Source organism: Patiria miniata, unplaced genomic scaffold (assembly GCF_015706575.1).
Source record: "Patiria miniata isolate m_02_andy unplaced genomic scaffold, ASM1570657v1 HiC_scaffold_24, whole genome shotgun sequence".
Classification (NCBI taxonomy): Eukaryota; Metazoa; Echinodermata; class Asteroidea; order Valvatida; family Asterinidae; genus Patiria; species Patiria miniata.
Genome location: NW_024037063.1, coordinates 3859265 through 3872329, shown reverse-complemented (window position 1 = coordinate 3872329; position 13065 = coordinate 3859265). Strand labels below are relative to the sequence as shown.

The window sequence follows — 13065 nt, the reverse complement described above, 5'->3', positions numbered from 1 at the left end:
GGTGGTGGCGCTCGCCAATTTGCCGGGGCAGTCCTTTTTTGTACGTCCGGGTGCGGCTGCATGTTTGTGAAAATCAAAACCTTTACTAAAATTTGACTTTACGCATTTTGATCTTAACAGAATAAGGATATCTTCAGTGGAGCAGCTCTCAGAAAGGTTTGTTAACGAAGTATAATCGCAAGGAACTGGGCAAATGCTGGGTGATGAAGACACAGCAGTCAGCATGCAACATGAACAATCTGACAATAAAAGTTGGACCAGCTACCATGGCATAGCTATTGCAGGCATGTGGGCTCTGCGGCATGTCTGTACCATGGAGGTAGAATTAGATCTATGATCTATGATAGTTTGGTACATCTAATTTTACCTCCGTAGATGTACTGTACTTATACATGTCATGCAACAGCATGTGTCTTTGTGAGTTTTTGTGTAACTTGACGCAATGGTTCAATGTACTTTGGACACGTCATGCCTCTGAAGACATGTTGACAGCTACTGCATGCATGCTTCAATATTGTCATCATGATTGTGTTAGTTCATAGTTCAAGTTGTACACTTGACATGCTTGATTGTAAAACAAAAATCAGATTTTGCTGCATGTTTATAATTTCCACTTTAACATGCAGACATTCATTAAAACATGTCAAGTAAGTTATGTAAATTAATTTAGGAAGTGAGTAAATTACATTTATATTTGAAACATGGCATTGGCATGGATGAATGCCTTATTTTCCAGGTTTTCAGATGGAAATGAACTTGACATTAATGATAAAATAAATGCTTGTTATGTTAATGTCAGGAAAACCTGACCGTGCAAATCGAAAATAAATGAAAAGGAGACTTTATGCTTTCCATTTTTTTTTACACCATTTCTTTAATCAGTGATTTGATAATATTTTGTGCATGTGTTGGTATGTATTTTTTTCTGCAGATCCGTCACTGAAGCAGCATATCAAGTAATCACCATTAACCATCGACCATGAATGGCCAATCAGGTCCTCAGCCTGATGCCACCGATAGTGGCCAAGACAAGAAGAAAAAGAGACAACGCCTGAAGAAGTTGCAGGCCGACATCAAACAGCAAGTTGAGTTCTACTTCAGTGACGCCAACCTGCGTAAAGATCGCTTCCTCAGACAGGAAATCGACAAGTCTGAAGACAGATGTGAGTGCAACACAAGTAAAGCCCTTTAAAATCCGGGAAATTAAATTATGTCTAGACTTAAAGGAAATGCACCCATCCTGTCCATGTTCCAACTACCCTTCCCCTTGCAGCAGTTCCTTATTGCCTGTTCTTGACATGTCTTAACTTAATAAAACCTTCGTTCCTTACTGAGCTGTGGACATGTACATGTACATACATGTATACATCATGCTGTTGAAAACGTTTACATTTTATGTAAAAGTTAATTGTCTTCACTGCCCATCTACTTATTGCCCCTCCTGCAATGTTTTTCCCCTTTTCTGCCCTTTTTACCTCGAAAAAATGGTAAACCATTCTTATTGCATGTGAAACTCTGTCTGTTGTTTGCATCTAGATGTTGACATTGCCACCGTCGCAAACTTCAATCGGATGCAAAATCTGACTCAGGACCAGGCACTCATTGCTAGAGCACTTGGGAAATCTGAAGCGCTAGTGGTAAGACTACCCTTGATTTCTTTTTAGTTTGTAAGAAAACAAATTAAGTGTACCATAACCAGACACTGAATTGTTTTGCAAATTTGGTTGAGGAATATTCTGATTTGGGACTTGACGAGCATAAGATATATTGTTTAAATCCTGATGTTTATGAAATAATTTGCCTTTGTGACTTCTTGCACCTTTCAGGTTAGCGAAGATAAAACCAGGATACGTCGAACAAATCCGATTGAGGAACCCAAATATAACATCGATGATGTCACCGTCTATGTGGTAAGAATTGTGTGTAGTGTGTTTGTCTTCCTGGATTTTAACATGGTCCTTGACATTTGTAACTCATGTAAGATTACTGCGTGCAACACATGCAAAACTCCTTCAAGCAGATCAGGCAGTGTCCTGTCGGATGGATATCTAGTGCATACCATTCAAACCATGTTGACTTATTAACCAGTTTTAATAATTTTTGACAAAACTGATATTTTTTCCCCAACTTTTTTTACTTGTACTTAGGAAAATCTTCCCCACAATGTGGACCACGATATGCTCAGTAAAGCATTCAGTGCCTGTGGTACCGTTGCATACATCAGTCTGCCCAGGTATAAGGGGACTGGTGATCCAAAGAAGTTTGCATTCATTGAGTTCTCGACTCCTGAAGGGGCAGCAAAAGCCTGCAAGGTGAGAAAACAGAATTTATATCTATGGATACCTGGCTTAAGTTATTTGTTTTTACAACCTACAGCTAGTTTGTACTTCAAGAGAATTTAAATGCAAAGCAAATTAATTGGGATAAAAGTGAACATATCAAAAACGAGCAACCACCTAACAAAACAAAGCCTTAAAGTGGAATTGGTAAATATACATGTACATTGTTTTTTTCATTTCTTATTTGTCTATAAAGCTCTTAAACAACCCCCCAAGGGATAAGCCCGATCCTGATGGCCACTTCCCAACGACTCGGAAAGGGCGTCTGATTCTACCAGAACAGGCAGCAGTCTCTAAGCAGCAAGGTAATGGCAAGAAGTCTGAGAAGCAAGTTAAGCAGAAGGCAACCAAGAGAAAGAGGGAGGCAAGCAAGACTGAAGAGACGTCACAGGATGCAGAGAGGGAACAGATAAATAAGAAGAAGGGCAGAGTTAAGGATGACAAGGAGGCATCTGCATCAAAGAGAAAACGAGATGTGAGTGAAGGAACAGAGGAAGATGCTCATGACAGAACACAGCTTGAGAAGAAGACTAAGAGGAAGTCTGAAGCATCTCAGGATATGGTTACAAAGAAGCACGACCAGTTGCAGCTAAGAGACGAGGACAAGAACAAGGACAAAAAGGACTCCAGGAAAAGAAAACACTCTGGTGGCGACAGTGCCCATGAGAGATCATCACACGGCAGTAAAAACCATGAGGCCAGGTCACATAAAGGTGAAAGGTCAGACCCAGGTTCCAAAGGTGACAGATCAGATCATAGTGTCAAAGATGAAAAGTCAGCCAAGGATTCCTCCACGACCAAGAAGGCCTATGGGTCAGAGACTCACAAGAGGAAACGGGAGAATTCCAATGGCAGTGTGGACAGTTTAAAGGTCAAGAGTTCATTGCCAGGTCATCACAGGGATAACAAAGATTATGTGGAGGATGGACAAGATGCCAAGAGGAGGAGGACAGAGTCAGAGATGATGGAGGAGGAAGGCAACAAGAAGAGGAAGAAAAGAAGTCGAAGTCGGAGAAATAAGAAAGAGGACGGAAATGCTGCACCCATGATGCAACTCAGTGTCATTCCGAAGTAAGCAAAACGTAAAATTTAATACCTGCTTTAAAAATGTTTGCATCTTGCTCAAAAAAATGTATTTAATGTGGAATATGTAACACCTAGTTTCAACATTTGTAGGAAGGTAAGATTGTTTCTGAAACAGCAGACAGTGTTATTCTGATCCAACATGAAGTTCTGGTTTCCTCATGGTTGTAGGAAGAAATGGTTGGTGATGAAGGAGGAATATCTTGCCCTGCAGAAGGCTAGCAGGCAACAGATGAAGCAGACACTAAGGAAAGAATGGGCCAAGGGCACACCAAGACAAGAGCTCCAACAGTGTGAACAGAAGGCATCAATTCAGGTAATCCTCATCACAATTATTTTATAAAAGAAGACAATTTGTGTATTTTTTTGGGGGAGATAAAATTTTATATTGGGTAGGTTATGGTAGAGCTTGCGAAAAAATTCAAAAGCTTACTCGGGTGGGACTGGAATCCACAACTTCCTGCTTACTAGTGTATTTCTAACCATATCCCTAAAATGACTTTACTATCTTATTGGATTATATTTGTCAAGCAATGCCTTTTGAATCACTGAATGTTATTTCAAAAGGGCCATGTTATAAATTGTATAAATTTTTCACTGAAATAGAAATCACTGACCTTATATTAAATCCAAATGTTGTTTTCCTCCCCTCCCCTCCGCCTCTTTTGTCAGGCACCTCCTGAAGTGAAATCAACTGAGCCCGGGTTCCACGCCGGCGTAGTGCTGAAAATCAGGAGTGAGAAGCCATTTGAATCTCGCAAGGAGCTCCGAGTAAGATATTCTACTTTGAATACTCCAACTTGAAATCAGACTCGAGAAGTAGAGGTTGACACTTTAACTACTCAGTCAAAAATCATCTATCACAATCAATTTTGAGCTTGGCAATTCCTTAAATTCAGATGTACATGTTGGAAACTTTAATGAGCTGCTGTTGGAAAAGTGAATGTGATCGTCACTAATAATGTGACATCTATTGAGCAAAAAATAAATACTGACCAGGTTCCTCCTTCACCTTAATGACCTTATACATGTACATCATGTGGTCGGATGTACATGCACGTTCGATTTTACTGAATTGATCGGCTGTAACATTTACAAGAGTGCAACTTTGCTTGGACAAAAATGGTACATGGTCTGTTTCAGTTCAATGTCTAACAGTGTTTTTACCCTCATAACTATTTTTCTGTATGCATTTTTTTAGGAGCAATTGGAACAAATTTCGCCTGTCGCCTACATTGAGCTAAATAGTGGGGATACTGACGGCTTTGTACGGCTTCAGTCTGCAGAGGGGGCACAGGCAGTACTTGGAAAAGCCAGCAAACTTTCCAATGACGGCGGCCCGGTGCAGTTGAACCTGTTGTCAGGTTTGTGAATCTACTTAACACGAATTAGTGTGGTCTTTGAAATCTGTTGGTCAAGAATTGTAAACAGAGACTTCAAGATTGCCCTGAAAATACAAACCAAACACTGTTTTGTTATTTAAAAAAAAAAAATGAAAACCTCAAAAGTATTTCTCTTCTTACAGGACAAGACGAGCAGAATTACTGGGAGAAATTGAGGGCAGATCGAATAGCCAAGCTGACCACTAAGAAAAGGAAACCAAAGAAACGTGGCGTTGAGAGGGTAAAAGAGAATAGTTTCATCATATTAACCCTAACCCTAACTCAGCCAGATACAGACCAATATAACAGGTGTTAAAGTACGTGGGATCCTGTTGCATTGGGCCATCAACACCAGTACAAGTGCATCTCAGACTACTTATGCCAATTTTGAGTCAATCCCTTTGAGGGATGCCATTGTTGTATCCTGTTGATGTTGGAAACTACAGACTCAGAAGCAGCTTGATTGGCCTTTGGATTTCTGATTTGTAGCTTATTACACTGGGCAGGCTTCTCACTTTTGCAGTTGTTGTGAAAATACCCAGAGGGTAATGGGTAAGAAGAGGTTTTTAACTTTGGAGAGACCACACGTTTCTCTTTGTACAATGCTCTATGCCTGTAGCCTAAAAGGAACCATCAGAAATTGTGAAAAATTCACTGCTATTTTTATGATAGCATTATATATTCCCTCGTGAAAGTTTCTAAATGAAACAACAAAGTACAGATTATGCACCAAATTATTATTATTTTTTTCTTACAGATCAAAGACAAGGCCAAAAGGGATCACATCATGTTCGGTGGCGATGAATGAACGGACACATGATCTTTGGTAAATGGTGTCATGCCGCAAAAGTACTGGTAGTGTGATGACTACAAACATTAAAAAGATGCCAACGTTCTCTTTGAATTTGTTTGCCTTTTCTGCCGTTTGTTACGTTCTTCAAAGAGTGGGTTTTTTAGTGTGCATCTTTGTATGTTTTGTATTAGATAAAGCCAACCTCAAACCAAACCAGTTAATTAAACAACCATGTTCTGATCATGAAATAAAAGTCTCCTAATTTTAAGTACAATTTTTCATTTTAACAATTTTCAAGTCATCATGGTCACTGGCAAGGTTTCTTACCCAGTTTCCAGACATCAACTTTGTTCATGTTTTTTTTTTGCCCTTAACCTTTTTTTTGTGTGTACTTCCTAATGTTTACATGATAGTACAAGGACCATATAAGTTCAAACAAAGTCAGATTACAAGTTTTAAAAGACGAACCAAAAATTCAGCTGTGCAAACTAGTTTGATCATATGCCTACTAAACAATTCATACCAATAATTGCTTTTCTACCGTACTCATCGTCGGGTGCACCACAAAAGTAACAGATGGTGAATCCTTGCTGTCTGTATCCTGGAAGTTTGCATCTTCGCTGGGAGAAGGGAGTCAGCAGGCACCAGATTTAGCCTCTTGAACCCCAGAGAATTTGAATTACATGTAGTGGCATGTTACAACTGCGTCTGGGGTTATGGTTGTATTTCTCCTTCCAGCAAAAGGATGGACAGTCAGTAAGCTTGTTCTGTGAGTCTTAATATGCCAAATCTTCCTTGCCTCAGGGAATTTCAAATCAGTGGTGTATTTCACATATGTCTGCGTTATTTGCTGTGTTCTCTCCTTTCAACAACAGGATGGGCAGTCCGTAATCTTGTGCTCTGATCCTTCATATGCCACTCCTTCCATGTGAATTGGACCACTACCTTGTCCAAAGTAGGCACCAGATTTGGCCTCATTGAACCATTGTCTGCGAATGTGGCTGTATTTTCTCTTCCCAACAACAGGATGGGCAGTCCGTAATCTTTTTCTCTGATCCTTCATATGCCGAACCTTCCATGTGAATTGGACCACTACCTTGTCCAAAGTAGGCACCAGATTTGGCCTCATTAAACCATTGTCTGTATTTTCTCTTCCCATCAAAAGGATTGACAGTCTGCAACCTTCCTCTCTTCGTCTTGACATGCCAAGCATTGTCCTACGTTGGCACAGACCTGCCGGCTTTGGCACCAGGCAATTTATTTTGGTGGCATATAACACTTGCGTCTGTGATTGTGACTGCATTTTCTCTTCCCAGCTAAAAGGCAAGACAGTAACCTCTCTCTCCACGTCTTCATATGCCGAACCTTCCTTGCGAACGGAACCATTTCCTTGTCCTAAGTAGGCACCGGACCTGCCATCCAGGGCACCAGATAATTATTCTGTTGGCATGTATTACCTGCATTTGTGATGAATGGAGTGTTGTAAAGTGATGTTCATAGCATTGTTTCCTTTCAACAAAGGATGGACATTCTTTTATCTTACTCTCCGTGCCATCGCATGCCCAACCTTCCACATTCAAAGTAGGCACCAGACCAGCCCTCTTAAGCCCAAGGGAGGTGGCATATTACATTATCTGTGAAAGTTGCTGTTTTTTCTCTTCCATCATATATATTGACAATCTGCAACCTATCTCTCCTCGTTTTCATATGACAAGCCAACGGGACCACTTCCATGTCCAAAGTAGGCTCCGAACCTGCCGTCTTGGGCACCAGATAATTTTCTTGGTGGCATACAGCTGACGTCTGTGATGGTTGGAGTATTGTAAAGTGACGTTCGTGTAAAGTGATGTTCACTGCATCGTTTCCTTGCAACAAAAGGATGGACATTCGTTGATCTTACTCTCCGTGCCATCGCATGCCTAACCTTCCATGTTCAAAGTAGGCACCGGACTTGCCGTCTTGAACCCCAGGGGACTAAAAGTTGGTGGCATTTTACACCTGTGTCTGTGATGTTCTCTGTATCCTCCCCTTCCCTCAGGATGGAGAGTCAGTAACCTTGTTCTCTAAGCCTTCATATGTTAAGCCTTTTATGTGAATGGGCCACTCCCTTGTCCAGATTAGGCCCCCCTTGCTCTTGAGACCCAGAGAATTTCATATCAGTGGCATGTTACAGTTGCATCTGTGATATTTGGAATATTGTGTCCTCTTAACAAAATGACAAACAGTCACAAATCTTTTTCTCTAATCCTTCATATGCCAATCCTTCCATGTGAACTGGACCACGTTCTTGTCCAAAAGACTGCCGTCTTTTCCTCTGGAAAGAGAATCTTGTATCAGTGGCATATACATTGTATAACACTTGCCTTTGTGATGTTTTTAGAATTGTTTCCTCCAATCAGAACAAAGGACAGTCCGTAACCTTTCTGAGTGAGCCTTCATGTGCCAAACCTTTCATGTGCATGGGAGCACTTCCTTGTCCCAATTGATATTTGACGTAGGGAGGATATATTCTGAAATCTATCTTGCTGAGCCGTCAAATGCCAAACCTTGCATGTGAATGGGATCACGTCTTTGTCCAAAGTAGGTATCGGACTTGGCCTCTTGTGCTCCAGAGAATTAAAATAAGTGGGGTATTACACCAGTGTCTATGATTGTGGCTATATTGGTTCTCCCCAGCAGAAGGAAAGGCAGTAAGTAACCTTTTAAGTGCAAGTATTACACTTGCGTCTGTGATTGTGGCTGTACTTTCTCCTCCCAACAATAGGATGGACAGTCGGTTATCTTTCTCTGTGAGTGTTCATATGACAAACATTCATTGTGAATTGGACCACTTGTCCAAAATTGTCACCGGACCTGCCCTCTTGGTCCTCAAGTAGGTGGCATGTTACACCTGTGTCTGTGATTGTGGCTGTACTTTCTCCTCCCAGCAATAGGATGGACAGTCCGTTATCTTTCTCTGTGAGTGCTCATATGCTAAACCCTTTGGTGAATTGGAATTCTTGGGCCTCCGAAAACGCAAGTAAGTGGCATGTTACTCCTGTGTCTGTGGTTGTGGCTGCATTTTCTCTTCCCAACAGTAGGATGGACAGTCCGTTATCTTTCTCTGTGAGTGCTCATATGCCAAACCTTCCATGTGAATTGGACCACTTCCTTGTCCAAAGAAGTCACCAGACCTGCCCTCTTGGGCCTCCGAAAACGCAAGTAGGTGGCATGTCACACCTGTGTCTGTGGTTGTGGCTGCATTTTCTCCTCCCAGCAATAGGATGGACAGTCGGTTATCTTTCACTGTGAGCTTTCATATGCCAAACCTTCCATGTGAATTGGCCCGCTTCCTTGTCCAAAGAAGTCACCAGACCTGCCCTCTTGGTCCTCAGAGAACTCTAGGTGGCATGTTACTCCTGTGTCTGTGGTTGTGGCTGCATTTTCTCCTCCCAGCAATAGGATGGACAGTCCGTTATCTTTCTCTGTGAGCGTTCATATTCCACACCTTCCATGTGAATTGGACCGCTTCCTTGTCAAAAGAAGTCACCAGACCTGCCCTCTTAATTGGGCCTCCGAGAAATCAAGTAGGTGGCGCACCTGCGTCTGTGATTGTGGCTGTACTTTCTCCTCCCAACAGTAGGATGGACAGTCGGTTATCTTTCACTGTGAGTGTTCATATGCCAAACCTTCCATGTGAATTGGACCGCTTCCTAGTCCAAAGAAGTCACCAGACCTGCCCTCTTAATTGGGCCTCCGAGAAATCAAGTAGGTGGCGCACCTGCGTCTGTGATTGTGGCTGTACTTTCTCCTCCCAACAATAGGATGGACAGTCAGTTATCTTTCTCTGTGAGTGTTCATATGCCAAACCCTCAGTGTGAATTGAAATTCTTTCTTGTCCAAAGTAGGCATCGGACCTGCCCTCTTGGGCCCTAGAGAATTTGAAATTAGTGGCATATTACACTTGTGTCTGTGATGTTTGCTGTATTGTTTCCTCCCAGTAAAAGGAAGGACATTTGGTGACCTTGTTCTCTGAGCCTTAGTATGCCAAACCTTCCACTTTAGCGTGACCACCTGTTCAAAGTAGGCACTGGACCTGCCCCATCTTGGGCCCAGAAATTTATTTCAAATCAGTGGCATAATACGCTTGTGTCTGTGATGTTTGCTGTATTGTTTCCTCCCAGCAAAAGGAAGGACATTTGATGACCTTGTTCTCTGAGCCTTATAAGTATGCCACACCTTCCATGTGAATTGGACCACTTCCTTGTCCAAAGTAGTCACCAGACTTGCCCTCTTGGGCCTCCGAGAACTCAAGTAGGTGGCATGTTACACCTGTGTCTGTGGTTGAAGCTGTACTTTCTCCTCCCAACAGTAGGATGGACAGTTCGTTATTTTTCTCTGTGAGCGTTCATATGCCAAACCCTCAGTGTGAATGGGAATTCTTTCTTGTCCAAAGTAGACATCGGACCTGCCCTCTCGGGCCCAGAAATTTCAAATCAGTGGCATCTTTTGGGCCCAAGAGAATGTGAGACAGTGGTATACCACCCTCGCATCTCTGCCATACCAATGTGTGTGGATAGTACCTCATGTGTCACCTTGGTAAATCTCAACGCAGCCACTGGTGAGATTAGAATGACCAATCAACTGAACATCCTCTCTTTTCTTGCATCTGTGATGTCCAATTTATGGAACTGAAAGTATCCTTGCTGTTGCAAGATGTCTTTGAATGACGACTGATACTCTGATTACCTTGGCAATGTGTTCTTTCTCCTCCCAGTGTAAGGACAAACAGTCAATCACCTTGTGCTCGGACCTCTCACATGCTACACCGTCTAAGTGAACGGGGCCACTACCTTGACCAACAGACTCGGCCTTTTGAGTGACTATGAAGCCGAGTTGGTGGCAAACTGCCCCTGCATCGGTGGCATTCCAGTTGTTGTCACATTTAGTACCTCAGGTGTCAGAGGACAGACGGTCAAACACCTTACTGTCACGTGTTAATGACCAGAGCTCTCACATGTCATACCTTCCATGTGGACATGGCCACTTCCTTGTCCTAAGTAGACACCAGACTTGACCTTTTGGGCCACAGAGAACCCGAGATGGTGGCATACGATCCCTGCATCCGTGGCATTCCAGTCATTGTCGCATATAAAGGTACCTCTGGTTGAACTGAAAATATCCTTATTGTAAGATACCTTTGAATGACGACTGATTACCTAGGCGATGTGCTCCTGTGGAAAGAATGTTTAATTGGGAAATTGTTTCTTCCCAGTGGGAGGACAAACAGTCAGTTACCTTCTGTTCGGACCTTTCACATGCTACACCGTTCAAGTAAAATGGAGCCACTATCTTGAGCGAAGTGGGCAACAGACTCGTCCTTTTGAGCGACTGTGAACCCGAGTTGGTGGCATACTGCCCCTGCATCGGTGGCATTCCAGTTGTTGTCACATATAGTACCTCAGGTGTCAAGGACAGACTGTCAAATACCTTACTGTCACATGCTAATGACCAGAGCTCTCACATGCCATACCTTCCATATGGACATGGCCACTTCCTTGTCCAAAGTAGGCTCCAGACTTGACGTTTTGGGTCACAGAGAACCCGAGATGGTGGCATACGATCCCTGCATCAGTCTCATTCCAGTTATTGTCACATATGGTACCTCTGGTGTCAAAGGACAGACAGTCAAACACCTTACTGTCACCTGCTAATGACCAGAGCTCTCACATGTCATACCTTTCATATGGACATGGCCACTTCCTTGTCCAAAGTAGGCTCCAGACTTGGCCTTTTGGGTCACAGAGAACCGGAGATGGTGGCATACGATCCCTGCATCAGTCTCATTCCAGTTATTGTCACATATGGATCTGGTGTCATCTTGATAAATTTCAACTCACAACTGGTGAGTCAAGAACCGCCACCCACCTGACCATCCAATCTTTTCTGGCATAAGATGTTCCAACTGTCTTAATGTATCCTTGCTGTTGTATGATGCCTTTGAATGATGACTGGGTTCTTTCGAAAATGCTCACGATACTGTTTTTGTTTCTCCTCGGAATGTTGTTTCTCTCAAATTTCTTTACCTGATTTTTCTGTATTAGTTTCCCATGTTCTTTTTGTCATTGGGGAGGTCTGTCTTTTGTTGCTTTTCATGCTGTTTGGTCAGGCAGCGTTTGTTGAGGTAGCGACAGTATCTTTAACTCCAAGAATGTCTTGACCTTCAATGGGGTGTACAATTTCAGATGGAGGTGTACTTGTTCAAATTTGCCTGCAAAAGTCGAACCATTTGAATGAGCAATGGATTATGAAAATATAAATTTTTGATTTGTCCAAACTTGGTGCATTTTTGACGAGTCTGTTTTTAACTGCATACAGGAACATGTTCATGTTAATGAAAAGTGATGTCTGGAAACTGGTGGAAATATATTAAGAGTTTTCAATATCTATTTAAGTTTTTGAGAATTTTGTTTTTAAGGATGCATACTCCATGCATTTTTGCACAAAATGGAACTTTTTTTGTTTAAAAAAACAACAACAACTTTATTCCAGTTTTGGGCATCTGCAACCCTCTGAAAACGGGCTTTCGATCTGTGCACAAATAACCCGCCCTTCGAGTGCTGAATTATGGTCTGGCAGCCAATTATTCAAATTTTGTGAAGCAACAGTTCAATAATTATATGTCAGTGATATTTTTTTTTCACCGTCTCATTCAAAAGGGAATAACTTTGTAATGATAGGAAAATATCAACTGAAAAAAACCCACGTCTTTGATTTGACAAATTTCATTATAACTTCACATTGAGTTAATGTTACAGAATTTGAAAGTTCAAGTGTCATTGAGGATTGTTTCCCTTTTTTAAAAGGGCTCTTGTGTGGTTGAAACTGAAGCAAACTGAATAAAACTCTGAATGTTGCTAAGCACACTGCATTTTTGTTGTTGCTTTGCTGTTGGCATTTTTAGTGATTTTTTTCCCCAAAGTACATGTAGCTGAGTTTGTCTGGTAATGGCTAAATGTGTTATACATCACTTTCCGTCCAAGATACATGTATTTTAAAGTTTGGAAGGGGGAAAATTCAGTTTTACAAGAAATGACAATTTTCTTTTACAAGTTAAATTGTTTTGCTGGTGTATTATTTGTAAGGTCCATAATTCAGGACTAGCACGCTATAAATCTGTTTAAAACACGGAGTTTGTCTTTTCATTCATTCTTTTATCCCCTCCACTAATATTTAGTCATTCAGAAAATTCACCAAAAAAACCCCGCATTTGGGGTTTTCTAAATTTGTACACGCCACTTATTTTCATGGAATGTACGTGTACCATCATGATTTGCATTAAAAAAACTGCTGAGTGTTTGGGTTAACCTGTGTTTTGTTATTTTTGTCTTTGAACTTGGTTTCGATTGCTTCATATTCAGTTTATACCAAAAAGTAAGATTTTTTCCTCACCGTTTTGAAAGTTTAGAGTTGGCAGTACCAAGTTTGT

General features: G+C 41.6%; 1 protein-coding gene across 3 annotated transcripts; it reads left to right on the top strand.

Moving 5' to 3' along the window:
• Window positions 1-8: 8 nt before the first annotated feature.
• LOC119732206 (la-related protein 7-like) lies at window positions 9-12648 on the top strand. Of its 3 annotated transcripts, none has more exons than XR_005271520.1 (12): window positions 9-156; window positions 932-1163; window positions 1537-1637; window positions 1827-1910; window positions 2148-2312; window positions 2536-3410; window positions 3594-3738; window positions 4095-4193; window positions 4624-4786; window positions 4948-5045; window positions 5562-8620; window positions 8982-12648. XR_005271520.1 is itself a non-coding variant. In XM_038205638.1 (11 exons), the coding sequence occupies exons 2-11, from the start codon at window positions 980-982 to the stop codon at window positions 5610-5612; spliced, it is 1965 nt and encodes a 654-aa protein (XP_038061566.1). In that variant the 5' UTR covers window positions 9-156; window positions 932-979; the 3' UTR covers window positions 5613-12648. The 3 variants fall into 3 exon arrangements, 1 of the variants encoding a protein (XP_038061566.1); XR_005271519.1 differs by having other exon boundaries at window positions 5562-8802; XM_038205638.1 differs by having other exon boundaries at window positions 5562-12648.
• The last annotated feature ends 417 nt before the right edge of the window (window positions 12649-13065 follow it).